General features: G+C 59.1%; 1 protein-coding gene across 1 annotated transcript; it reads right to left on the reverse strand.

The window, feature by feature from the left end:
* Positions 1 to 3,919: 3,919 nt before the first annotated feature.
* Positions 3,920 to 26,732, reverse strand: Bpifb1 (BPI fold containing family B member 1). Its single transcript, XM_047541438.1, has 16 exons — positions 26,708 to 26,732; positions 24,633 to 24,787; positions 22,679 to 22,817; positions 22,030 to 22,137; positions 21,088 to 21,237; positions 20,506 to 20,587; positions 14,800 to 14,863; positions 13,496 to 13,581; positions 12,071 to 12,250; positions 11,248 to 11,301; positions 10,818 to 10,976; positions 8,722 to 8,789; positions 7,971 to 8,016; positions 7,111 to 7,174; positions 6,144 to 6,220; positions 3,920 to 4,085 (listed from the first exon to the last, which is right to left on the reverse strand). Exons 2-16 carry the CDS (start codon positions 24,751 to 24,753, stop codon positions 4,053 to 4,055), a joined length of 1,431 nt encoding a protein of 476 aa, XP_047397394.1. The 5' UTR covers positions 24,754 to 24,787; positions 26,708 to 26,732; the 3' UTR covers positions 3,920 to 4,052.
* Positions 26,733 to 27,786: the final 1,054 nt, after the last annotated feature.

Here is a 27,786-nt window from a genome sequence, read left to right on the forward strand (position 1 = left end):
GGACGACAGGTGTGCACCGCTGAGCAGGCTTCCAGGCTAATCCTAAACTCAGCCACTATCCATCCTGCCAGCCAGCACTGGGTGGGGCTCTGCCTCAGGCCCTTTTCTCGGTGGTTTCATTGCTCCCTGCCCTGTCACCCTCCGCACCCGCTCCCAGCCCTCCCACCTCTGTCCTGAGGAATCCACACCTGCTCTGACCCTGGAGTCCTTGCTGCAGGCCAAGAACTCTGCAGGCTTCATCAAACCGTTAAGTCCCCATCAAGATGGGATCACTGTCGTTCAGACCCATTTCATGGATGAGGAAACTGAGGCTCAGGAAGGAGAAATGGCTGGCTCATGGGGACTGAGTCAGTGGCAGGGCTGGGATTGGAACCTGGTCCTCCCGGCGCTGAGAAGCCTCTCCCGATTTCACTGGGCGCTCAACAAGTGTTTGGGAAATGGCCGAGTCGGCCTCCCCATCCTTACCTCTGCCCAGATGCCACCACCCAGGGTCTCTCCAGCCTCTGTCCCCAGCTGCCCAGGACGACTCTTTTCACCTGCCCTCTGGAGCAGGGGGTGGGCACGTGGACAGGAAGTCCGCCCGCTGGCCAGGGCCCGTCCTTCAGAGGAGCTGTTTAGGGGAGGGAGGGTCCTCTTGGCACTGGGCGACAGGGGCTTCCTGCCAAACCGATGGGGCCCAGCACTGAGGACCGAGGGGCGGGCTCTGGGCCGGGGGACAGACCCCAGCAGGAAGGGGTGGGCCTTGCGGTTTGGGGCCTGGGCCACTTCCCTTTGGAACAGCATCAGAGAAGCAGGGCCAGGGCCTCCAGCCCTCGCGGGGGTGAGAGTCGCGGAGCCAAGAACCACGTGGAGAAAGGACTGGAGAGCAGGCGGGGGCAGCGGCGGGGCTGAGAGGGGCCAGGGACCCCCTGTGGCCAGTCCCCGAGCCCTTCCAAGCTATAAGTTCTGCTATGTGAGTCCCAGGGACGCAGCCTCTGGGCCGAGTTTGCCTCTGAAGTCCCGGGGCCGTGGACGGCGGGCAAGTGACCTTCCTCTCCGAGACGCAGGTTCCGCGTCTGTGTAACGAGCAGGAAGCCCACTGCGTCCATCCCTGGGCGGTGGAGCTTCCTGGAGGGAGCTCGTGGCCGTCCGTGCGGGGCCTGGCCCGGGGCGTGGCTCAGGGGCGACTCGGCTCCCTCTCTGGAGGAGGAACCCAGGCGCCTCATCGCCGCGCTCAAGGTCACGCAGCACGTCCTGGTGAAGCCGGGTTTGAAACCAGGGGGTTCCGTGTGACTGGGCGAGACCGCTCCAGGACTGAGCTCAGTGGTGACCAGCGAGCTGGGCAGAGCCTCCGACGCGGACGTGGCACCCCCTGTGAGCGTCCGGCTGGCCGGGGTCAGTCACCCCGGTGGCAGTCAGTTCAATGGTAGGTGGCTTCTAGATTTTCCGTGGGGTTTCCCCTGTGATTCATTGCTGGGTCTTTCACGACCCAGGGACGTGGCCAGGGCGGGCGTCAGACCCCTGGAGAGACCTGGGACAAAGGGACCAGGATGGGAGGTCGGGTTCGGAGGACGGGTTTGGAGGTCGGGTTTGGAGGACAGGAACTGCCAGGAAACACAAGGTCAGCGTTAGCTATTCTGAAGTCCTCACCTTGGCCCATGGCCGAAGCAAATGGCTGAGCTTAGTTGGACTCTGTGGCTTACTTGGGACGAGATCTTGTCTCAGAATCTCCGAGCTATAAAATCATGGGCTTTTGGGGCTGGAAGATGCTTCAGGCCTTGGCGAGTCCCCTGACTTCTGTCGACTGGGTGTCGCCTGACCGGCAGGTGCTGTCCTCCTTCCGCCTGAGAGACGCCCTCAGGTGAGCTGCCTCAGCCGAGTCCCCGGGAAGCATTCCCAGGATGCTCAGGGAAGCGCCTCTTCCCAAATCTGGCCTCTCTCAGCAGCAGAGGAGGGGGGATTCGTGGAGCCCGGAGGATTTCCTGTTCCCCTCATTAGCTGATCTCTTCAGAGAGGTGGGAGGTTTCCTGGGGGTCTCTTCCCTGCAGAGAATCCCTGGGAAGGACACAGAAAAGTAGTGACACCAGCTGCCGATTCTCTCTGAACCTCAGTTTATTGATTTGTAAAATGGGAATGTAAATCTCCAGGGAAGGGATCCGCTGGGAATGAATAGTCCTTGTTGATCGTTACACCAGTTGTCACTGTCCCCATCCCTCCCTCCCGTGGACCGTGGACTGAGGCCTGGGGTGGATCTGCCCCGCCCCTTGCTATTGTCTCCAGGCAGGAGGGTTTGTGAGCGCTCACTGCTCACCCGGCTCACCCGGCGTTTGCTCTTTGTTCCGGCTGCTGAGACTCAGAAGTAGGGGTGCTTCCCCCCCCTGGGCCCAGGAAGGCGGGGGAGTCTTGAAGTTCCCTGTCCATGGGCTCCGGCCTCAGGGGTTCATGGATGGCTGGTGTGTTTCAGGGCCCAAATCAGAGGCCAGGACAGAAAAACAGTCCCTCTCCCGAGGATGCTGGGGTCATTTATCCACTGACTCCTAGGAAGTCCCAGGGTGGTCAGACCAGGGGTCCGTGGCTGTGGCTGTTTTGGGAAGGAGCCCCATGTCCCAGCTCGGCTGGGGTGATGGAGCCGCTCGCCCCTGTGGCCTGGAACAGAGATCCCTTCACTGGGCCAGATGGGACCAGAGACCAGAGTCCTGTGCCATCCCGGCCCTTGGCAGCCCCTGCCCGGGGGGGACAGATCCTTGCAGGACCCTGGAGAGCAGAAGAGACCTACCCAGGCCAGGAGACGGAACCTTCTTTTGTCCTTTGGGATTCAGACCCAGATTGAATAAGATTTAGAAAACAGAAAACCAAGACCAGAGCGGGATGTGCGTCAGCAAGTTCCTCCCGGCCCTCGCAGGGTGGCGGGCGGGGCGGTGCTTGGGACGCCCCGCAGGAGGTCGCCCGTGCCTGGCCTGGGGGCCCCTTCGTGTGCCTCTCGGCCTGGCCCACCTTGGGGACGGGGGAAGGGCCTGGCCGGCTGGCTGTCCCCGGGAATGGAGCGGTCCTCGCCCCGTCTGTGTCCTGAGACTGAGTAACATTACGCCTTTTCCAACGGCCAGGCCAAGCCGCCTCTTCCCGTAAGGTGCCTCATGAAGCTGAAGCGCTCAGCGCACCAGGGCGGAGGCCAGGGGGACAATGGCAGGCCTGCCCGGCCGGAGTGGGAAGGGCCCTCGGTGATAAGGCCCACACCCTGAGGCCAGTGACAACAGTGACGGTGGCATCACCCACAGATGACGTGTCTGAGCGCCTACTGTGTGCCTGGAACTATTTGCTCTCATTTACTTTATTTTACGTACTGGGAATTGAACCCAGGGACACTTAAGCACCGAGCCACATCCCCAGCCCTGCTCATTTTTTATTTTGGAACAAGGCCTCCCTAAGTTGCTGAGGCTGGCCTCAAACGTGTGATCCTCCTGCCTCAGCCTCCAAGTCCCTGGGATTACATGCAAGTACCACCTTGCTGGGTGCAATTGTTTTCTCTCACTTAAATCAGAACCTCGACCCTCCAATGCCAGAACTATGCTGTGCCCATTTTACAGGGAAGGAAACTGAGGCCTGTAGAGGGCAAGCCACATCTCAGGATCAAAGAGGCACTGAGGGGCCAGGCCAGGACTCAAAGGCTCGTTCCTCTGCCTCTGGAGCCACAAGACACACCACACCACCAGGATCAACAAAACGTGTGTCCCCCACCCGGGCAAGCCCACCACAGATGGTCTTGAAGGCAGGAGGGGGGATGGGCCTTCTAGTGCCTGAAGCCGGGGGAGTGGTCACGACGGCAGAGGCCACCCTCTGGGGCCTGACGTCACCCAGACACAGCCAAGTCGCTGCCCAGACTGGCTCAGATGTGCCTGCCCGGGACCCAGGTGTGGCTCTGATGGCAGACTCCTGCGCGGGGACAGTCACACTGCAGACGGCAGGGCTCACGGGTAAGCGTTTATTGGTTGTGGAGAGGAAGACTTCCAGCTGGGAGCCAGCCTGCGCTGGACGGCCTCCGTCCACGTCTGCACCAGGAGACCGGAGAGCGGGTTCTAGGAGTCGGCGGGCGTGAGCACCAGGGCATCCTGGATTGGAGAGGCAAAGTCAGCCGTCCGTATTTCCCGCACCTCCTCCTGCCCTGCCGGGTCTGTGCTGGTGTTCTCCACCAGGTGGCGCTGGCACTGGGGCTCAGGACCCTGAGCGCCCTCCCGCAGAGTTCCGGGAAGGGTCGGAGGTGGGCAGTCCTGCCCCACAGCGGCTCCGTCTGGGGAAGGGTCTGCCTGTGGTGGGCGGACTTGTAGGACCCTTGTCCCCAAGCCCAGCCTGCCCCCAAACTCTCCAGAAGTTTTATAAAATGTAGATTCCGGCTGTATTCACGGGGACCCAGGCAGCTCAATTTATTTTGTATTTTTATTTTTTGGCACCGGGGATTGAACTCAGGGCACTCAACCACCGAGCCACCTCCCCAGCCCTATTTTGTATTTTATTTAGAGACAGGGTCTCACTGAGTGGCTTAGGGCCTCGCTAAGTTGCCCACACTGGCCTCAAACTTGTGATCCTCCTGCCTCAGCCTCCTCAGTTTCTGGGATGGTAGGCGTGTGCCACCGTGCCTGGCATCCATGATTTTATTATGACCATTTCCAAACATCCAGTACGGTGGACAAATGCTACAGTGAACATGGTGCACGCATCCCTTGGATTCTGCCATCGACTCTTCAGACCGGTACAGACCGGCACGTCTGTTCTCCCATTCGTTCTTCCTACTAGACTTTAAAACACTGATACTATGAAACTGTAGAAAGGAACCAACCAACAGAGCCAAACAGGGAAATGTGGAAATAAATGCAAATAATGAATTTAAATCTGTGGGTGTCTCCAGGATTCAGTGGCTCAGGGATTCGGCGGTCCTGGTCAGCGGCTTTGGGCACATGGGGACGGATGAGAGTTTGGTGCGGGGCACTTCTGGAGCCTGATGAGGGGCTCTCACTGGGCGGGCGGCACGTCCTCCCTGGGTTTTCTGAAGTGCTAATGATTCTGTTTTCAACATCCCTTTCCCTCTAGAGTGGAATCAAAACTCCGAGAAGCCGGGGTTTCTGCCTGCTTTGTCCATGGCTGTGATCATACATGCATGCAGTTGGTGCTTACTAAACGCCTGCTGGCTGGCTGATCGAGGGGGGCACCTCATGGATATTGGCTCATACAGAGGTTGGGGGCCAAGGCAGGGGTTATCAGGATAGGGGCTGAATGCTTATCCACGGTGCCACCTACGTGCCGAGTGGCTTTGGAGAGGGACTTGCTGTCACTGAGCCTCAGTTTCCTCATCTGTAAAATGGAGACATCAGGACCTACCACATGGGGTGGGTGTGGAGACCCAGTGAGACGCTGGCACGCAGTGCTGTGGCCGTGACTGTCAGGGATGATATTTGGGGTAAGGGTGACTTGACACCGTGGATGCCAGAGAGAGTCACTGGCTCAACAAGCATTTATGGAACCACTAGTATGTGCCTGGCCTTGCTGACAGCACTGGTCACCGAGGTGTGGACAGGATGGACATGATCCTGATCCTTGTGGGGCTGAGCCCGTTTGGCCACAGGAGCTGTGTGTGGCCTATGGTGTACACACCCTGGATGCCACCTCACATCTGGGCCTCCTTCCTCATCTTCCTGGGAACAGTAAACAGCCCTGCCCCAGGGCCTTTGCATGTGCTGTGCACACTGACAGGATGCTTCCCCTGGCTTGCCACAGGGCCCGTCTCCCACCTCCTGCTGACCACCCCACCTAAAGCAGCATCTCTCCTTGGCCCTCACTCTCTCTCTTCTGAGCCTGCTCTACTTTTCTCCTTGGCCCTTCCCCATTCAGCCTGATGTGAGATCTTTACAGATTTATGTATCTGCCTCTCTTGCTAAAATGCAGGCCCTGCAGACGGCGGGGGCTGGGGCGGGCGTTTTGTTAGCTCGTTTTGGGGCCTTCAGCTCGCGGAGGCAGGCGCGCCAGGATGCAGGCCTTGGGAAGAGACCTGCTGAATGGGTGAGCAAGCAGCGGGCGGGAAGATGTTCCGGGCAGGGGCTTGCCCGAGTCCCCCACAGGTGACGGCAGGGCGGGACTGGAGGGCAGGCCCCGCCTGCCAGTCACAGGTCACTCACCGTGGTCAGAGACAGGGTCACTGACTCGTATCCCAAGGCCTTCACCATCGACATGGGGATCCCAGCTCTTAATTTGCCTGAAACGACAAACGTGCTCAGAGGCTGTGGGGCCCTGGGTGGGCTCGAGCGGAGGCGGCAGCGCTGGCACCAGCCTCTGGCTGCCCCGAAGGGCACCCCTCCCAGGCTCCCTGCTCCTGCCCAGGAACCGACATGGGCTCCCATCATCCGCAGCTGGTAAAGTGCAACGGAGGCCCGGCGGGCTGGCTCACGCCTGAATCCCGCAGCGCGGGCGGCAGGTTGGAGGTCAGCCTCTGCCGCTTAGTGAGGCCTTAACCTTAGCGAGACCCTGTCTCAAAATGGAAAGGGCTGGGGAGGTGGCTCAGTGGAGCACCCGGGTTCAATCCCTGGTACCAAAAAAATAAAAGGTGACATTAGAATGGCGATGCACGTTTAGGTCGCCACCTCCCACCCCACACAGCCTGGGGCTTGGAATCCTTCTCTCCAGCTTCCTCTGCTGGCGACGCAGCTATCACACCAACAACGGCCACGCTAAGAAAGTCTGCCGCCCGGACACGCGTGGCCTTACCTGGGCCTCGGGGGAAGGTACTCTCCCATTTCACTGGTGCAGACGCTGAGGCCGGGAGAATCGGGCTGCTGGTCCAAGCCCAGGCAGCCAGCCCGAGGGGCCCGGGACTTGAACCCGGGTCTGCCCGCGGCACCTGGAGTCTGTCTAGTGTCTGTTGGACACGGCCAGCCCTCCAGCCTCGTCTCTGCCCACCCTGGTGCTGGCACTAGTAAAGGGATGGGCCCGCGGTTGGAGGTGGGAGAGGTCACCTCCCGGCGGAGGAGGCGGGATTTGAACCAGGACCTGAAGGATGGGTGGGAATGGACGGAAGGGGCCCCGAGAGAAGACCCAGGCCGGAGAGGTCGAGCAAAGGAGGGGGGAACGCACGTCGGAGGGACGCACCGTTCTCCGTGGACAGCAGCGTGGACTCCAGGATCCTGGAGAGGGTGTCTTTGAGAAGCTCAGGCTGTGAGGAGAAGGGGACCATCACCAGCCGAGTCCCGGGTCCTCCTGGCCAGCCCGGTGGGTGCGGGTCAGCCCCAGGGCGAGGGCATCAGCCGCCAGGCCCCGCGGGTGGGGGTCGGGTGCGCCCATCCCGGGGCTCCGTCCACTGCTCTGTGGGAGCAGAGTTCACTCCGAGGGAGCTTCGCCTGCCTCGCCTGCGTTCCTGGCTTTTCCAGGGAAGGCAGAGTCCTCTGGGCTCATGGAAATGTCCTTGTTTTAGAATGTGGATTAGGGCTGGGCTGGGCTTGTGGCTCGGGGGTGGAGCGCGTGCCTAGCACGCGGGAGGCACGGGGTTCGAGCCTCAGCACCCCATAAAAAAATAGATAAAATAGAGATATTGTGTCCATCTACAACTAGAAAAAAATTTAACAATGTCAATTAAAAACAAAACATAAAGACCAAAGAAAACATGACCGAAGCCAGGACCCATCAGTTTGAGATCTCGGCGCCATTTGACCCTGATGGGCGAAGAGGACACCACAGAAGAGGCCGCCCGGGTTACTGAGGTGGGTCCAGGGGGGGAAAAGGAGATTGCCAACGGAGGGGGTTTGTTTTCTAACACAGGTTCAAAATTCTGGGGCAGGAAGGTGAACGTGGACAGCGCTCGTGCCCAGCGGGGCTTTGTGGGCGACGTGGAGATTTGCCGGCCCTACTGGGCCTTCCTGGGCCTCGTTGAAGCCAATCCGGGGCCATGTCTCTTTTCAGAATGGACCACTCTGGCCTGCCCTGGGCCCTCAGGACCACCGGTTAGTACTCACGTTAAACAGCTTCATATCCGAGTTCATGAGTTTGATCCGATCAATACTGTAACGGAAATGCCTGTGAGGAAGGCCCCTGCACTCCCGGCCGTCCGTGGGACAGCTGCTTACTGAGCACCTACTACGTCCCGGGCACAGTGCAGGCTTTAGGGGCACCTGCCTCTCCAGGATATCAAACGAGGTCCCCACAGGAAACCCCGGGTGGGTTAGGGAGCCCAGGCCCTCCTAAGGGGGCTCCTCGCTCCCCAGCTCAGTGGTTTGCCAGCCAGGAAGCCAGAGAGTCTGACTTTCACGCTTGTAGCAAATTTATCTTAATAAAATTCGACCTTGTGGGAACTAATCAAAACGCACCCCTGAGCCTGGGTCATCCCGGGACGTTCTGGTTCACGATCCCTGAACTTGCTCTAGGCAGAGGAGGGCGGTGGGACAAGGGGACATTCTGCAGGGACACAGAAGGCACTTCTGTCCCGGGCTGCCACGCTGCTGTCTTGGAGGTGTCTGGGATGGGCCCGAGGGGGTGCTGGGCAGGCCGCTCCTGACCGGGGGGTTGCCCTGTGGCTGCTGCAAGGCCCCTCCACTTCCTTTCCTGTCTCTGGCACTCGGTCCTCGAGGGCAGGAGAAGCCAGCGAGGCCCCTTCCCGCCGTGCTGGATGGGCGCCCACCTGACGCCCACCCGACGCCCACCCTGGGCCTCCGGCCTCCAGCCGGGGAGGCGCTCGTTTGGGCGGTAGGAGCGTCTGGATGCCCTCACCTGATGTTATTAAAGTTGAGCGCCAGTCGGTCACCTTGCGGGTAGAACTGAGCCTCCGACTTGGCTTCCTGCAACGAGAGGCCGGCCCGGCCCCTTGAAGAGGGTGTGTGGGCTGCGGGGCGGGGGACCCGGGGAGGCACCTGGTCTGGATCTCGGCTACTGGCACCTCGGCAAGGGTTCGACCTCCTGGGCCTCGCCTCCCGCGTCCACCAGATGGTAGGACTTGTCCCCACTCCCACTGAACAGATGGCAGGACCGCCTGTCAGGGTGACGGTGCCGAGGTGCACAGAGCCCTGGTGCGGGTCAGTCTCTCTCCTCTGGTCCCAGCCCCCTGCCAGGCGGGGCCGCTGCTTCCCTATGGCACAGGTGAGGAACCGAGGACGGACAGGACCTGTTGTGTCACTGGACAGTCCAGAAGCCAACAGCCCCAGCATGGGGCCCAGGACCTCATCAACATGACCCCTGGGCCCAGGAATGAATGGGCTTGTCCAGCAGGCCTGGCGAGGTGGCCAAAGCCTACAGGACGACCCTCTGCCCTCGGGCAGCCCGGGCCAGGGGTCAAGGAGATGCACATCTTCTTTTTTTTTTGTTACTGGGAATGGAACCCAGGGCTGCTTACCGCTGAGCCACCTCCTCGGCCCTTTTTAAATTTTTTATTTAGAGACAGAGTCTCGCTGAGTTCAGGGCCTTGCTGAGTTGCTGAGGCTGGCTTTGAACTGCATCCTCCTGCCGCAGCCTCCGGAGCGGCTGGGATGACAGGCGAGGCCTCCGCGCCCGGCTGATGCACATCTTAGGCCCCGTCCTTGGGACTGGCTTCGATTCTGGACTGTCCAGTGACACTGACACTGGCTGACTGCACAGCCCGCACAGCTGTGCTGGAGGCCCTGCTGTGAGGACAGTGTCAGCCTCCAGGACCAACAGGCGAGGCCAGACTCCTTGTGCGGCTGTGTCTGGACTGGCCAGGGCCCGCGGCGGGTTCCGCCTCCTCTCCAATCTTCTTCACCTCTGTGGCGGATGCGGTTGCGGCCCACTCGGATCCCCTCAGGATGGGGTGCCCCTCAGCTGCTGAGTGTTGGCCACTAGAGGCCACAGCTGTCCCTTCCCGGGGGCACTTCCCTTGCTTGAATGGAGCTGCCTTGCTGGGAGGCTGCTACCCCGCCCCCAGGGCTGTTGGTGGCCAATGGTGACGGATGACAGTACAAAAGCCTGGCCTTCAGGTCTCAGCGTGACTTGGGTGGTGCCATCCATGCCCTTCTGGGGCCAAGCCACGCGACTCTCCAGCCGAGACGGCGTCTTTGCTCAGCCCCTGCCCCGCCCTGCTTCCTTCAGTCAACCATCTACAAGAACCCCTATCTCAGGTGGTGCTTCTGGGGGCCCCCAAGGGGCCATCCTCCCACGAGCCCACCCCCACGTCTTCCCCCACCAGCTCCCCCCACGTGCCAATCTGAGGCGTCTCAGGTCTGAACTGCTGGGGTTGCTGAGGACGTCAGCTGAGAACGTCCTTGGAGATGATTCCGTTCTGCTCAGTTCAGGAGAGGCCTGATCCCTCTCCTTCTTGGTGTGGTTTAGATGTAGTCAGCTTCCAATCCCAAGATGCTGTGCGCCCCAGCTCAGAAAATTTGCATGCTTCCATTTCCTGATTCCATGGGCACATGACCCATACTCATCCAATGAGATTCATCCCTGAGACATTTGCTGGAGCTATTGGGAAAGAGAAGTTCTTCCTGCTGGGACTGTGACGTTGACAGAAGCCTGAGGCGGCAGGGGGTGCCTCCCTGAGCAGACAGTCTGCCTGAGGCTGGAGGCAGCACAGAGGGGAGGGGAGAATGAAATTGTTTGAGCACCTGGATCCAGCTATTCCTGAAGCCAAGACCTTCTGGACATTTCAGTTACATGAGTGAATACAACTCTTTTTTGTGAGCCTGAGTTGAGTTTCTATCCAAAGATCCCTGACTAATAAAGTCACAAGGTTAGAGTTGGGTCCCCAAAGCTCCTGGCTCTTGGTTCAAGCTCCTCCTCTCCCCGCTGCCAGGGGTAAGAGTGGTGAACAGGAGGGCCCCCAGGTTGCCACCCAAGCTGCACACAACGGAACTCACGATGCCCAGGGTGAAGAGCGGCCGTTGGGCTTTATTGGTGGGAAACAGGTCCAACACGATCAGCTGGGTTGCCTGGGCGCCGGCCCGGCTCAGAAGGAGCTGGGGGGTCTTCCGAGTCTGGAGCTTCAACAGCTGGGTGCGGTCCAGCTTACCTGCAGCCTGGGAGGACAGAAGCCAGCGTGGGGCCTCCGCGCCTCCCCGTGGCCCCTGCGGCCTGCCCACCTCCTCGCCTCCTCCTGGTGCCTCCCTCTGGTCTCTGGCTGCCCCAGCACCTGCCCCCTCCTGCACGTGCCATGAGCTACTTGTGTGGCCATTGACTTAGTGGCCCTGCTAGTCCTCCGAGGCCCGCGGTCTGGGAGAGTCCCCAGGGTGGAAAGGAAGAGGGCAGCCCCAGAGGCCGGGGTACAGAGGCAGGCGCACGTGCACCCACCTGTTCATTGATCCCTTTGATGCCGGACTTCAGCTCCCCGGCCAGGTCAGGAAGCTGCGGGGACGGGAAACCAGAGCAGGTAAGCCGGACTGGACAGGCGAGGGTCTTCTCCTGCAGCCCCCTGCCGAGATGAAGGGTCCCAGAACCCCTCAAAAGCTCGGTGGGCCCTGGGTCCAGCCCTGGGTCAGCTGCCCTGGGCCTGGGGTGCCTGGCGCACTTCCTGCTCTGGGCTGCTGGTGGCCGGGCCTGCCGGCTGCTCCCAGGAGACGTACAGGCTGCAGCCACAGATGAGATCGCGGCCGACCGCTGACCGTGCTTCCACCGCCCCAGCCCTGAGTCCTGAGTTTGGACCTTGAGGACTTGTCTGTCCTCGGTCAGCGGATCTGGACCCGCCACCGCCCAGGACGTCAGCTCAGTGCTTTCCCTCTGGGCCTGGGTCTCCCCGGCGGTTCCCCCGAGGAGGCGGCTGCCTGAGTCAGCGTGGATCCCCGGGTGGCCGTGGCGTCTGGCTCAGCACAAGGAAGGCCCCGGTCAGTTACGAAGCCCGCCACGCGCCACGTAGCGGGGAGTGGAGCAGAGTCGCCACCCCTGGCCACTCAGGGCCCACAGTGCCGTGGCCCCGGACTATCTGGTGGAGGAAGCGGGCGCGTCAGATTCCAGGGCCAGAGCCGGACGTCCCAGAGGTTTTCCGCTCAGAGCTGGATGTCAGAGGCAGGGCCGGCCGAGGAGGGAGGGATTGAGACCGAGCCCCGTGGGGCCCCGGGAGCCTCGTGTCCCCGGAGGTCCAGCAGATGCCCCACCCGCTGTCCTGGCTGAGGCTTACCACGTAGTCCAACGGGACCGCGAGTTTTTCTGGGGGGAACAGAGCCGCCACCACCGCATTCAACACGTCCTGCCTCAGGACAAAGGTGAACGGGGCACTGCCCAGGGCGGGCACCGCCAGGGAGGCCGAGGTGTCGTTGAGCCAGTGGGTCACCTCTCTCTGTGAGTCCAGCAGCTTGGCCTGAGGAGACAGGGGACAGGAGGGGGTTGGGGACTCACGGCTCACCTAGTGACAACCTCTGCTTGACTCAAATGTGTGCCCCAAAGTTCAAGTGTCAGAAACTAATCTCCAGGGTAACGGGTGAGAGGCGGGACCTTGTGAGGCAATTAGGTCGTGCCGGATGGATGGACGTTGTTTTCGCCAACCCCGGGCCGTTGCAGCTTTTGCTGTCTTGCCCTTCCGCCTTCCTCCATGGAATGACACAGCTTGAAACCGCTTGCCAGATGCTGGCGCCATGCTCTTGGACTTCCCAGTTTCCAGACCAGGAGTAGAATAAACTTCTTGTGTTTATAAATGACTTAGTCTCAGGTACTTTGTTATCACAACACAAGACGGACTCAGACACCCTTCAGCCGATTTCCCTTTTTGCACCTATTGCCAGGAAGCTTAACTTGGAAATTGGTGCCACCTGGATCTCTGGATTTTTTTTTTTTTTTTTTTTTTTTTTAAGAGATGGGGTGTTGCTATGTGCCCAGGCTGACTCTGAACTCCTGCGTTCAAGTGATCCTCCTGCCTCAGCCTCCCACGTAGCTGGGGTTTTAAGCATGTACCACATGCCTTTCCATTGGAATATCTTATTTTTCACATATTTCAACTTCTCAGACACCTCAAACCCTTTAGATGAGGGGAAAGTTCAAGATTGCAACAGTATGAGTGGAAATATTGGATGCTGCAATTTCCCAAAGGATTCCTCAGAACTGTCTGGGTTGGTACTACTCCAGTTAGTCTGGTTCCCCGGGGAGTCCACCGGAGGTGGGTGTGCAGCTTCAGTTTTTATAGAGGGCAGCTACTGGGAACTTCCTGTCAGGTCCTATATGGTCTCATTTTGTTCTCTCCTCAGTGACTGTTAGTATTGACATGTACAGCTAAGGAAACTGAGGTTCAGAGAGGTGAAGAAACTTGCCCAAAGTCACACAGCCAGGGAGTCATGGAGCTGGGCGATCCTCCAGGATGTACCTCTGCCCTGAGCTCTGGTTTCAATGTTGCCAGAGGTCTGGAGACTGGCAGGAGGGTGCAGGGTCAGTGGGGGAGGTCACTCCCTGGGTGCCCATCCTGTGTCTGGCCCTCGGGTCCCTTCCTGGTCCTCTCCCTCAGGGTTGTGCTCAGCCTGATCGCGAGCAGGTTTCTCCCCGTGCTGTCTGGCCCTGGGTGGTCCGGGAGGAGTAGCGACGGCCCCGCTTGGCTCTGAGGTCCTGTGACGCTCACCTGCAGGTTGAGCTGGATGGCGTTGTCCTCGATGGCAGAAGACAGAAGGTCAAACAGTAGGTCTCCGGGGCTCAGGGGGATGGGCACTGCGGGCGAGGAGAGCCTGTGAGGGCGGTGACCTTAGGAGGTGGGTCCTGTTACTACTCCCGTTTACAGATGGGGAAACCAAGGCACAGATGGAAAACGACTTGCCAGGGATCGTCCTGTGGGATGCTTTGGGTCCAGTCTGTCTTATGCCAAACTTGAAGGGTCACTTCTAACTGCGTCCCTCGCACCAGACTGACTGCACCCTCCAGGCTGTGCACCTGGACCCAGGTCACCGCGTTCGACTCGCGATTCCCCACGTGGCCACCAGGTGGCGGTGGTGCCTCGTCTGCCCTGGGAACCCTGACATGGACCCTGGCCGGGCGCAGAGGAGCAGACCTGGGTCTGAGCCGGTGAAACCGGCTAGTCTCTTCCCACCTCTGAACCTCCCTCCCTGACCTTCACCTCCAGCGCCCTGGCCCTCGCCCGTCCTTATCTTAAAGTGGGATTTAAGTCCTGGCTGGATGGGCTGCTAGCGACCACCGGGTCTGAATCACGCCCGCGTGCAACAGGAAAAACTGGGTTCGAGCCTTCCCGACCCGATTTCCTCTGTGCGGCAGGACAAACGACATCCTTGCTCGGGGGCGCCTTGGTCTCCTCGAGTGTGAAGTGGGGCGATGGCTCGAAGGTCGAGCAGTGGGTGAGTGGGCGGGTGAGCTCGCAGCTCCGCCTGGGTGAGGCTGGCGCTCAGCCGTGGCCTCTGGTGCCCAAAGCGCCTCCACTCCTGGCCTTCGAGCGGGCCTCTTCAGGTCCCAGATGGGTAGGTGGCGGGGTTTTCTCCCCGGTCAGCTCCCGTCCTTCCAGCTCTGCTCGCTGGCCGTTCCAGCTCCCCTTCTCTAGTGGCACGTGGTGGACGGTGCCATCCAGCACCCTCATCTGTCACTCAGCAGGCCTCTGTAGGTACTGCTGGGCGCCAGCAGAGCACTGCTAGGTTCCGGGACCCTGCCTGTCGGCTTTTAATCCTCACCCGCGATCCTGTGAGGCAGGGGACCGTGAGCCGAAGCAAGCACCCTCCTGGAGCCGGTCAGCCGCAAGCCGGGACCTGGGCCTGGCTCTATCAGGGCCTCCGGCCTCTCACGGAGCCCTGCAGGGTGGGGTTCCCGCTGCCCGTCCGCGGGCCCTGAGGGCGCTCAGGCCTGCTGGGAGCTCCCGGGGAGACAGGGCCTGCAGGCCCTCCGCCTGGGTCAACAGTCAGGGAAAGGCAGGGCGGGCGCACCTACCCCGCACCAGCCGCAGGAAGCCCGCGTACGTGTCCTCGAAGGCGCCCTGGATCACGGGACACAGCTGCAAAGCGAAACGGGCTCCTCAGCCAGGAGCCAGCGCCTGGCCCCAGGCGGCCCGGCCTGGCCTGGCTCCATGCCGAGTGCTGCCCAGGGTCAGCGGTGGTTCAACCTGAGGACGAGGACTCGGCATGTCCGCTCCCCCAGCCTCCCTGGCACTCAGTCCACTGCAGGGCCCAGAGCCAGCTGGCCCCTCCTGAGTGCTTTGGCCTTCCCGCAGCCTGCGGCGCCTGGCCACCGGCTCCCTCCCGACGGCGCCCTGTCTTGTTCCAGCAGCCCAGGCTTTCCTTAGAGGAAGCGGAGTCCAGTCATTCATGGACGAGAGCCCTGAGGCCCTTCCGGAACAGTCCAGCCCACAGCCCAGCGGACGCTTTGTGGGTTTCTGGCCCCGACACGTCCCTTGGCCCGCTGGGTGGGCCTTCCCAACACCGCTGGCGGTTCTCGGCAGGCCCTGGGGTCCCCAGAAGACATTTGGAAATTCTCTGGAGGAATTTTTGGGTGTCACAACTTGGGGTGGAGGGTTACTGGCACCTAGTGGAGAGAAGCCAGGGATGAGACCACCCACCCCAACTCAGCTCAGCCCCCACGACAAGGAACGACCCAGCCCAGGTGTTGGGAGGGCCTGGCTGAGGCCCCTGGCCTCTCCTGCTCTGCTCAGAGGGGGCTGGATATTTGACTTGCCTGTCTGTGGGACCCAAAGGCCTGTTCTCTGCCAGAGGCATCCTGTTTTCTGGGTGGGACTCCAAGATTGCTGAGGTCACTTTATCTTAGGTACAACTGTCCTAGTTATCATCTCTAAATACTTCCCAGGATTGAGTGCATTTTGACTGAGGTCTTTATTTTTATTTTTGGTACTGGGGAATTGAACCAGGGGCCCTCTACCACTGAGCTACGTCTCTTGCTTAGTTGCTGAGGCTGGACTCCAACTTGCAATCCTCCTGCCTCAGCCTCCTGAGTGGCTGGAATTACAGTTATGTGCACTGCTCCCAGCCAACAGTGCATTTTGAGAAATGGTTACTTTTTTCTACACATAACGGTTCCCTGTTCCTCTCTGCTTTACCAACCCAGAAGCTAGGGAGGACAGAGGAATCAGCTCGGACCTACCAGCATGTACTTTGGGGGTACCTTTCCTGTGAGGAGCAGAGGATCCCCTGACTCTGGCATCCTCTGCACTTTCTCCCATGAGTCCCTGTCCTTCATTTCTACCAGTGTCTCAACCCTGGCTGCCGGCAGAGTCCTCTAGGATCCAGGGTCCCTCTAAGCCAACAGCATCAGAAGCAGGGGTAGGGCCAGTCTTCAAAAAATTAAGCCTTCTATCTACAAGCAATCAACAAACATATGAAAAAATGTTCACCATCTTTAGCAATAAGAGAAATGCAAATCAAAACTACACTAAGATTCCATTTCACCCTAATTAGAATGGTGATTATCAAGACTACAAGCAACAATAGGTGTTGGAGAGGATGTGGGGAAAAAGGTACACTCATACATTGCTGGTGGGGCTGAAAATTAGTGCAGCCACTCTGGAAAGCAGTGTGGAGATTCCTTAGAAACTTGGAATGGACCCACCATTTGACCCAACTATCCCACTCCTCGGCCTATACCCAAAGGACTTAAAATCAGCATACTACAGAGATACAGCCACATCAATGTTCATAGCTACTCAATTCACAATAGCCAGACTGTGGAACCAACCTAGATGCCCTTCAGCTGATGAATGGATAGAGAAACTGTGGTATATATATACAATGGAATATTACTCAGCTATAAAGAATAATATATTATTCTTTATATATATATATATTCTTTATATATTAATATTATAAAGAATAATAAAATTATGGCATTTGCAGGCAAATGGATGAAACTGGAGAATATCATGCTGAGTGAGATAAGCCAATCTCAAAAATCCAAAAGACGAATGATCTCACTGATAAGTGGATGATGACACATAATGGGGAGTGGGAGGGGGCAAGAATGGAGGAAGGAGGGACTGTATAGAGGGAAAAGAGGGGTGGGGGGGGAAGAAAAAATAACGGAATGAATCAAACATCATTACCCTATGTAAATATATGATTATGCAAACGGTATGCTGTTACTCCATGTACAAACAGAAACAACATGTATCCTATTTGTTTACAATAAAAATAAATTTAAAAAAAATTAAGCCTTCTGATGGTTCTGAGGTGCAGGCAGGGTGGAGAGCCTTGGAAAAGGGCTTCTGCATTTTCCAAATGAGCTCTCCCCGAGCTCACCCCGCACTGTGCCAGCCTCTCCCTCGGAGCCTGATGAAACAGTCACGTGACCACCGCAGCCAGTGCAGCCGGTCATGGTGGGAAAGCGTGGCGCTGGACGGAAGGCTCCCCACACCAGGCTTCTCACTTAGCGACAGGGCCCACGCCAAGAGCACTTTATAATCCAAGTTCTTGCCATCTTTTCTATGAAATTTTAGGAAAGTATTTTTAGGTCTTAAGACACGATGCCAGATTAAATACGATATTTTCTGGAGGCTGGGAAAACATTTGCAGCTCGGCCCCACTTTACGGATTCCTGCCCTTGGAACCACCGAGCGACCCAGCCGTACCCCTCCTGGGTATTGATCCTAGAGAGTCAAAGTCATCACGCCGCAGGGACACGCGCGGACCCGTGTTCACAGCAGCGCGACTCGCACCAGGCGGTGAGCGGCCCGTGCCCGTCAGCGAGGAATGGACAAAGAAACTGGGGCCGCTGCCCAGGAGTCCCACCCAGCCAGAAGCAAAGCGGGATCAGGACGCGTGCAGGGACATGGGCGGGACTGAAGCCAGTCTATCAAGGGAAATAGGCCAAATTCAGAAGGTTAGGGTTGCATGTTTTCTCTCCCGTGTGGAAGCCAGAGAGGAAGAAGGAAGAGGAGGAGGAGGGCGGGGTGGGGGCGCCTCAGGAAGATGGAAGAGAGGAGAGGGCGGGGGGGGAGGGAACAGGGGGGAGGGCCGGGGGGAGGGCGGGGGGAGGGCGGGGGGAGGACCCAGGGAGGGAGCGGGTGTCTGGGGACTGAGATTGGTCAAATTATCTCATCGTACCGTGCGCAGGTGCGAATAGGTAACAACAAGCCCCCCATTAGGTACAGCTGGACTGCACCCGTAAAGGGCTGTGGGCGAAGAAGGAATTCCCACCTTTACATCGAAAAATAAAATGCTTCAAAAAAAAATCTCACATAAGAAAAGACGATTTTATGAAATCATTTCCTTTCATATTCCCTAAAACCCTCCCTGGCTTTGTGCCTTTGCTAACAAGCGGGCCTCAGAGTTCCATCGACAGCAAACCTCTGCCTCGACTTCGATGCTGTGCATTTGTGTTACCTCCCGTTCATTCCGCCCCTCTCCTGCCTCTGCCTCTCCTCACCCTCTTCCAGGAAGGTGCTGGAGAAAAGTAGCTGGCATTCACAGAACCAGTGTGCTATCGCTCTTTCTTTTTCTTTTTTTGGTACCAGGGATTGAACCCAGGGGCACTTAACCATGGAGCCACATTCCCAACCCTTTTTATTTTTTATGATGAGACAGGGTCTTGCTAAGTTGCTGAGGCTGGCTTTGAACTTGTGATCCTCCTGCCTCAGCCTCCAGAGCCACAGGGTTACAGGTGTGCACCACGGCACCTGGCTCAGTGTTGTTTCTTAAAGTAACCTTATAGAATCTCATGTGAGCTTTATCGAGCGTGTGTGTGTGTGTGTGTGTGTGTGTGTGGTGTGTGTTTGCTGGGCTGGGATGGAGCTCAGGTCCTTGCACATAAAGGCAAGTACTCTGCCACTGAGCCATGGCCCCAGCCCTTCAGTTTTTGATTATTCACATATTTTTCCTTGGATTCTTTAACATATAGATATTTCAACTGTTAAAATAATAGATCTTTTTTGAAGAAATATGATACGCCTAAGCTTTGGGAGTGCAGAAACAGAGACTCTTCACCCCGACTTAATGAGAAACCAAACGCGTGATTCTGTATTATAGGGTTGATGTCTAGTTTCATGAAATGAAGGCAAAAGTTCGTACGGAATTTTCCTCGAAGATGAGGTGATGGAAGACTATATGGAGAAAAACTGAAATCTCTGTTGTTTTAAAACAGACTTAATAAGAATCTCGTGATTAAGAAGCAAGGTTCTGGGGCTGGGGAGATAGCTCGGTTGGTGGAGTGCTCGCCTTACAAGCACAAGGCCCTGGGTTCAATCCCCAGCACCGCAAAAAAAAAAAAAAAAAAAAAGAAGCAAGGTTCCGTGGATGGCTTGGCAGGTGATTAAACATGAGGCAGGTGCTATGACAATCATGACTATTACACAGTGACGTAGAAGCATGCTCACGACTTCAGGGCCCACACCAAGTGCAGCCTCATGAAAACCTGAGTGAGGGGCTGGGGTCAGAGGTCAAGGGCGCACACCTGCCCAGCATGTGCCAGGCCTAGGTTTAATCCCAGCTCCACAAAAAATAAAAAAAGACACAAATACGAGTTCACATGGTAGAGATCAGAAGGCCACACACACATGACGACATGGCCCCTGGATTAGAGTGGAAGGATTATGGGTATTTCTCTCCCCAAACTGCCTTAGCTATCATACCATCTTTTCAGTTAAAAAAGTCTTACTATAAAAAAATATTAGCTGGTTGACAAGGTGTTTGGACCCCAGGAGGGGTGGGTGACCCACCATTGCGAATGCATCTAGGCCTCTACAGTAGAAATCCCTTGAACCTGATGAATCCAATTTACCAAATTTTAGTTTCACTGTGACGTATCAGGGACATGTCAAGTGGAAGTCACCTGTGCTTACTGACTCAGAAAAAGAAATCCAGCAGGACCTGGTTGACCCACCCAGATTGGGGCACGGCAGGGTCATGCCAGAGCCAGCAGGTGACAGTGTTTGAGGACAAATCGTTAAATTTTCAGGAATTTTTGAGGTGGGTGCTGAACCCAGACATTACTTAAAATTCAATTATATAAACTTACAATAGAAACTTATGTTAAAAATGAATTGAGCCATGTGCAGTGCACGCCTGTAATCCCAGCAGCTCAGGAGGCTGAGGCGGGAGGATCGCGAATTCAAAGCCAGCCTTAGTAACTTAGCGAGGCCCTAAGCAACCCAGTGAGACCCCGTCTCTAAATAAAAAATACAAAAAGGGCTGGGGATGTGGCTCAGTGGTTGAGTGACTCTGGGTTTAATCCTCAGTACAAAAAAAAACCCATTTTTTTTTTTTTAATAAAAACTTACATCTCGTGACTTCCTTAGGGTTTTGCTGTCTTTTTCTATTACCTGTTGCTCTTGAGGCTATCTGTTTTAGCTCCCTGGAGGAAATACTATACAGTAATGTGGTACTGCTCATCTCTGCCCAGCTCTGTTCAGTAACATCACACTGATAGTTTAAAACTGGCCCAGGAGGGAGGATTTACACCAGCAGAAAAATCAGCAAAATCAGGGCTCCCCCCAACTCCTCCAGAGAAAACTGTCAATTTATCAGCACATCTCTGATCAAGGCCTCCAGGCTGCTTTGGGCAGCCCCATTTTCCTTGCGGTCCCCGGGCCAGCTGGGCCAATGGTTCAGCCCCTTCCCCTCCAGCTTTACCGAAGGCATTATTCAGCAGCGTGCAGTTCCACCCTAGCCCCACAGGGGGCGCAGTTCCACTCACCTGGGTTTTCACCAGTCTGGGCAGGGCTGGCATCAAGAGGCTGGTGACTTGTTTCACTACCAGGTTGGTAGAGAAGGAGAGCCTTGGGGAGAGGAGGGTGGGGAGGTCAGGAGGGGTCAGAGAGGGTCACCTCTCGCCTGCAGGGAGGAAGGAGGTGGCCCAAGATTGCACCGAGCTGTTGGGCAGGGCTGGGGGTGGGTCCCAAGCCAGGGGTGGACAGTGCGGGGTCTCAGGGAGCAGGGATGGGTGTTGTCTCTAGAGCTCTGTGCTGGTGCCGGGAGGGTGGGTGTGCTGAGGAGCAGGGAGGGGCTCCAGCCCTGCCTCCTGGGCCTTTCTGATGGCTGCCTGGTCTCCTCCTCTGCTGCCTGGGGTGGCTCGAGGGGCCCTAAGAAGGAGGCTTCTCTCCCTTTACTGCTGCTGCTAGCAACGTCCGGAACTTTCTCCGGCATCCCAGGTTCCCCGGAAGGAGCCCCAGATGGAGAGTCAGGAGGGCCCGCCCCTCCTCAGCCCGAGCCTCGGTGTTCTCCATCTCTGAAATGGGGCGGCCGGCCTGGCTGCGGGCGCGGCGGGGCAGGTACTCACTTCCTGAGCAGGCTGATGCGCAGGCTGCCCTGGCTGTTGAAGCAGTCGCTGAGGACGAGGAGGGCGGGGCCCGCCGGACTGGCCGTGGCTGTGACGTGGGCCTGGACCTCGGACTGCATGTGCAGCTCCACCACGCTCTTGACCAGGGGCCTGGGGCGCGCCAGGCCTGAGCGCGGCGGCTCCCGCCTTCTCCCTCCCCGCCCCTCGTCCTTGGCGCCCGCGTTTGGGTTCCTCTCCTGGTCTAGCTCCCTCCACAGCTTCCAAACGTCTAAGCCCGTCTAAGCCGCTGGGAGCGTCTCGAGTTCAGCATGCGCATCACTGAACTCTGGAAGGACCCCTGAGCCGGCTCCTCTGGTGGCCTCTGCATCTTGGCTGCTGGCCCTTTGGTCCAGGACCTGTGCAGGCGCAGCCAGGCACTCACCCTCTCCCTCTCTCTGTCCGCACATTCACTTCACCAGGAAATCCCGACGTCTCTACCTGCTTCCCAACCACCTCTCTCCCCACCTGCCCCAAACCCTGATCTAAGTCATGGTCACTGACTCCTGAGTTGTTGCAGTACCTTCTGGATGGCCTCCCTGCCTCTACTTTTGCTCCCTCCCCTCCCAGTCTGCTTTCCCCATAGTCGCCAGAAGGATGTGTTAAGAATGTTCAGACATGTCCTGCCCCTCCTGGGCTGAGACCCTCCCTGGCTCCTATGTGTCTCAGTGAAAGCCAAGGCCTTCCCTCGGCCCCGAGTCCTCACATAACCAGGCCTGTCAACCTCATCTCCCGCCTCTCTCCCTGCTGCATCCCCTTTGCCATTCTTTGGGCAAGGCAAGTATCTCCCTGCCTCAGGACCTTTGCACTTGCTCTTCTCGGGACTCTCTTTCTCGGATAGCTGCTTGAGGGAGGAGACTGGATGAAACGGTCAGGTCCCCTGTGCCTGACTGAGGGGTCACTCACGTGTTGAGTCCAGCCACCAGGTCCAGGGGGATCTTGACTACCAGCTCCTGGTCCTGGGCTGAGGGTTGAAGCTGCAGTTGGGGGATGGCAGCGGACGTGATCTTCAGCCTGGGTGGGATTTGAGGGAGATAAGAGCCACACCCAGCTGAATCCTGTCCCCAAGCCCCTTCCCCTGTCTGTCCTGTCTTCCCTGGGCGCTGGCCAGCAGCTGGGTCCCAGGCCCTGTGCGGTGGCTCCTCTCCAGGCTGGCGGCCCATCACTGTCCTCCGTCCCTGGCTGCCAAGCTGTACGATGGCTCCTTGGCCTTCGGAGGTGAATCTCAGCTCCTAGTGTGGACCCTTAAGACTCCCTGTGACCTGACCTATGGACTCCTGCTCCTGGCTGTGGGGTCGACCTCCAGCCCTTCTGGCCTACTGTCCCCCCTCCATGGCTCTGCCCAGGCTGGCGCCCCTCCCTGGGGCCATTTTCTTCAGGTCTTTGGCTCAGCGGTCACCTCCACTGAGTTGCCCTCCCAGGTTCCTGGCCACCCTTGGCTGCTCTGGGAGCCCCCGAGGGAGTCGTCTGCTCTTCCCAGGGGTGAGGCCCAGGGTCAGCGGGGCCTGACGTGGGTGGGCGGGGCGTGGGGAGCGGCGCCCAGCCCTTCACTCACCAGACCACGTGCCTCAGGATGGTGTCCAGCAGGCCGCTCAGCAGGAAGCTGCGCCTGGAGGACTCCCGCATGGCGCTGAGCAGCGGCAGCTGCTGCAGGACGGCGGTGGCGTTGTGGTCCTGCAGCTCCTGGGTCAGCCCTGCGGGCACACGGGGTCAGAGGCCAGAGCAGGGGCTCCTTGGATCCCGACGTCGGGGGAGGGGCCAGCGCCCCACCCTGACCTCTCCACCCGGAGCTGTGGCCTTGGGGGCGTGACCCACCAAGAGCGAGGCTGCGAGCCCGCGGGACCGCCCAGACCCGGGAGCACCGTCCAGGCGCGGTGACCAGAGGCAGGGGCAGGTTGAGCCAAGCGCTTGCCTACGATTCGCTGGCGTCTGTGTCCCAGGAGCCTGTGACCCAGAGCACCTGGGTGCTGAGCAGGGGAAGGAAGGACCAGGGCAGGGCCTGTACTGCTCGCCAGCCCAGGACCTTTGGTAGCGGTGTAGGAACCCGCTCCCGCACCCGCAGGACGACTCCGCTGCGCCCCCTTGTGTTCCCGAGCTGCCGCCTCAGCCCACTGCCTGCCCCAGGTGGGCCGCGTGCCCGTGAAGACTTCCTCGCCCCACGTTAACCTGTCAGCAGAGGCTCTTGGGGACGTGGAGGAGGAAGGCCCCGCTATGCCCCTCTGGCTGGGCTCCTGCCGGGTCACTGGCCGGTGGTGCTGGGCCAAGAGTTAGCACTGCCGAGAGTGGAGGGTGCGTTCTGTGGCGCCTGGTGGGCTTCCAGGCTGTGTCCCGGAGGTGGCCTTCCCGGGAGTTGCCAGTGACCCGCTTCCTCCCACTGCAGCTTCCAGAGAGTGTCCGGGGCTCCTGGACACTCAGGTGGCCAGCTGTGACACCACGGCCCGGGGACAGTCCGGTGAGGTCGCCCGCTCCAGAGAGGCTGGGGATGCTCTGCCCCCGAGTTCCTTCTGTCCTGGGCACCCTTCATCCCTGGGTGTCCTTTAGGGCCTCTCTCTTTTTTCTTCTTAGCTAATCCCTCATTCTTCCAAATGCCCCATCATAATGCTCTATAGCAAACCTCTTGGGATTTTGGGATGGCCTCTGTCTCCTGACTGGCCCCTACTAACAGAGTTGCCTGACAGGACTGAACTCAAGTCCCCAGAGTGGCCACTGGCTCGGGTGGGCCCTCCAGGGGCCCACGACCTCTTCCCCAGCTTCCTATCTGTTCTACAGTGGATTCCTGGGATCTCCTCCCAAACCAACCCCGCGCAAAACACTCGGTTCCGACCGCCGGCAGGAGAGCCCCTCCGTGGCCGCTGGCCTCCGAGCTCCTTTGGTCAGGGTTGTGCTGGACACCTGTGGCGTGGGCACAGCCCTCTGCCTCCATCCTGCCCCAGAGTCCTCTGCTTCTCTGGTCCTCCAGGACTGACGGTCACCCCCTCTCCGGGGCCACACTTTGGGGCAGTGGTCTCAAGCGGGACGACTTTGTCCCCTGCGTGGCGGGTTTTGCTAAACACCTGCAGCGCACAGGACAGACCCCATGGCATGGGAAGTGTCCGGCCGCAGCTGGCCAGTTCTGCGCCCTCTGGTGTTGGTGACACCAGCGAGGATGGCCTTTTATTTGTTTCCAGAGAGGAAGTCAAGACTTGGGGACTTGCCCAGGGTCCCAGAGCTGGAGAGTGACAAGGCCATGTGAGGACCCCAGGCCACAGGGCGGGGGTCTCAGGCCGGGCAGGGCGGTCCCTTCTGCAGCCCACAGGATCCCAGCCCAGTGGGCTCTGGGAATCATGGAATTTGAGAAAGGGACCCTGGCGTCACGGGCTCCTGTGATCGGAGGCCCTGGGGACCTCTGTGGCTCGCCCACTCACGCCTCCGCCCGGGGCCTGGCTCCCTCAGAGAGGCGGCCCCTGCCACCCCGAGGCTGCTGCGCCCGCCCTCTGGTGAGGGGCTGGTGAGCCGGGGCCGAGGCTTACTTTCCTTGATGACCTCTGGGCCCAGGATGAGGACCGCGGGGGTGCTGAAGGTGGCTTGGGCCATGGTGGCTGCCAGGAAACCGCAGAGGAGGGTGAGGGTGCAGGTCCACAGCGTGGCCATCTTCCTGGGTGTCGAGGGCAGCAGGTGGCAGAGCCTGGGGGAGCACAGAGAGCCCTCCTGGTGGCCAGGGAGGCTGGGCAGGTCTGTGAGGCCGGCGGCCTGGGCATAGCGACCAGGACAGGCCACGGCCTGTGCCGTGTGGCCCTGGCACAGCTTGCCTCTCCGTGCCTCAGTTTTCTCCTCTGACAACTGGGCCTGGTTCCTAACCCTGCTTCCCAGAACTGGGGGGATGGAGGGAGTGAACACCCAGGAAGCGCGGAGCCCAGTGCCTTCCACACGGTGGCCCCCTGGAGAATATTAGGAATTTTCGTACAGAAAATTCCCACCCGCGATGATCAGGATGAAGCACCTCTGGCTACCTTGTCCCCATTGATCTGGCCCTTAAAACTGTTCATGGTTCAGCCTCAGATGCCCTTGGCCCTGCTTCTTCTCACCACTCTGTCAAACCCCAGTCCTCTCAGCTGCCTGGCCTGATAGTTCCAGAATGTTCTCTGTTCTCTCCTCTGCCCTGACTCTTCCTGGAGTGCTTTTCTCCTTTCAAATATGCACATCGAACTCCTATTCATCCTTTAAAAACCCACCCGGATCCTCACTTTCTCCAACTGTGGGTGAAGTTTGCTTGCTTGCTTAATCTGTAATGGAAAGGGGTCCAGGAGCGAGTGGGTGGCTTTTTGGAGTCAGGGGGAGAAAGGCAGAGAGACAGACAGACAGACAGCGCACAGGCGGGCGGACACGGGCTCGTGGGCGCCCCCTGGGGGAGAGCCCAGGTATCCGACCCCTCGGTTGCTCTGCGCTGTCTGGATCAGAGCGCCACCCTCTGAGCCCTCAGCTCACAGCCTGCTCTGCCCTGCGGCCCTGCAGAGCTGCTGTCCTCTGTGGACTGTCCAGCACAGGCAGAGAGAGGGGCCATGCTGACCCAGAGGCTGGGCCCTTGACTGGCTCATCGTGTGCGTTCTTGACGTGGCGTGGGGCTCTTCTGAGACATCACGCTGTGACTCTGCCTCCTGACCAGGCCCTGAGCTCGGGAGGGGCCCCGCTGCTCGCTCCCCATGGCGTCCGGACGCCCAGCACCGAGCCCGCATGGACGGACCGACTGGCCCCTGGGAGCCCTGGAAGAACTGGGGGTCTGAGCCGACTGCGCTGAGGGGTCTGGGCTGGGGTCGCAGGGCCCTCCCGAGTGTCAGGAGCCCGAGGCTGCAGGGGAGACAGGCCCACGCAGGACGTCTGCCCCGTCCCCCCTGCCCTGGCTCTGTGACGGTGCACGGGCCACCCGCCCTCTCTGAGCCTCAGTTTGCTCAGCTGTGAAATGGGGGGGATAACCTAGCACACATGTCACAGGGTTCTTGGGAGGATGACGGAGATGAGGGTTTGATAAATGTAGCTGTGACGGTGACGGTGACGGTGACGATAGCTCTTACTGCTGACGGAGGTCGGCAGGGGTTCCCCAGCCCCCTCCATATCTTGTTCTTCCCAAGACCTCGATCCTCTCTGCCTCCCAGGATCCCACAGGCCGCTCAGCCCTCTGACCAGGGAATCGGGCACTGTCGCCTCCTGTGACCAGCGTCCCCAGGTCCAAGCCCCGTGACACCCGCGTGGGCTCTGGGCTGCCCCTCTTAGCAACAGACAACCGTGCCCCCAGGGAGCCTTCCCTGACCACCTGGCTCCCCGGCCTCCGGGAGCCGGCCTCGGCCCCGAGGGCTGCCCTGCCCGGTGCCCCTGCGTCCTCGCCGTTACCCGGCACAGCTGGGGCACAGAGCAATGGGCATTGCAGACGGGTTTGTGCCACAGGGACCCTCGGTCCGTCCCCTCCTTATCCTGCTCCTTTGACCTCTCTAGCCTTGGCCCTCACCCTCTGAGGGACCCCGGCTGAGAGGCCACGCCTGTCCTCGGCCTGAGCTGACCCCAGCAGTGTCCCCAGAGCAGAACTGTCCTGCAGCCCTTCCCTGCTCTTTACCTGGACACCTGGGTGCTCGGCCGGCTCCTCTCTGCTCCTGGCAGCGGTCTGGAGGTCCGGGCTTATATTCTGCACGCCCGGGCCAGGAGGCCACCGAGCGTGTGTGGGTGGAGGCGCTTGGGCTGGCCGAGGTCTCCAAGGTAAATATTTGTGGCTCTGGGTGAAGCAGCGCCTTTCCCAGGACCAGCCTCCGGACTCAGCCTCCTGAGCTTGAAGGAAGGGTCCTGCTGGCACGGGGGTGGGGATTGGGACCAGGCCACGTGCAGGCAGCTGGCCCAGGCTGTCACCCCCAGGGGACACGGCGAGACCAGTGACGAGGAATGAGCATCTGGGTCAGGCAGTGCCGCCCGAGCCTCACTCAACGTTTGTTACCTTGGTGGGGCCTCGTCCCACGCGGGGCCAGCCGTTGTCCTGACTATACTGAGGAGCAGGTGGACTCCAGGGTCGGCACAGGGCAGGGCCAGAATTTGAAGAACTCGCTTCGAAATGCATTTAGGGATGTCTGCACAGCCTGGTGGACACAGGTGTCATGAGACAGACCGGCTTCAAATCCTGGCTCCACCATATCCATGCTGTGTGACGCTGGGCTCAGTCCATAACCTCTCTGGACCTTGGTGTTGCCACCTGTGACACGGGCATGCTCCTAGCAGCTGTCCCGGAGTGCTGAGAGGAATGCAGGGTGCCCACCTAGGGCACAGGTCCCACCTGAGGACCCGCCTGGGCGCTGTGGGTAGTTGCTACTGTTGTCACCGTTGTGAGCCTTGTGCAGAGGCCACCACAACACGCTAGTCCAGATAATTAACTCAGGAAAAGGAAGGAAGAGCTGTATCCTGCCCTTATTCCCACAGGCACTCAAAGACAACATCTCCACTAATTGAAGACCCTTAAGAGCACAGGTTCAAATCCTATTTCAGCCACTTTGCTGTGTGTCTCTGGGCAAGGTGCTTCACCTTTCTGGGCCTCCATGACCTCATCTACAGAACGGGGATAATGGTAGCACCTCCTTCCAGGCCCTGAACGGCATGAGCTGAGGTGCAGGCCCACCCCACACTGGCACGGGGCGTTTCTGACAGCGGTGA

Source organism: Sciurus carolinensis, chromosome 2 (assembly GCF_902686445.1).
Source record: "Sciurus carolinensis chromosome 2, mSciCar1.2, whole genome shotgun sequence".
Lineage (NCBI taxonomy): Eukaryota > Metazoa > Chordata > Mammalia > Rodentia > Sciuridae > Sciurus > Sciurus carolinensis.

Excerpts from the sequence above, each read along its gene's own strand:
- Bpifb1 (XM_047541438.1), bottom strand. The coding sequence starts at position 24,753 with ATGGCCACGCTGTGGACCTGCACCCTCACCCTCCTCTGCGGTTTCCTG. Across the intron at positions 10,977-11,247 it reads TCAAAGGGATCAATGAACAG|GCTGCAGGTAAGCTGGACCG; the intron begins GTGGGTGCACGT and ends CTGTCCTCCCAG. Across the intron at positions 8,790-10,817 it reads CGCTCTTCACCCTGGGCATC|GAAGCCAAGTCGGAGGCTCA; the intron begins GTGAGTTCCGTT and ends CTCTCGTTGCAG.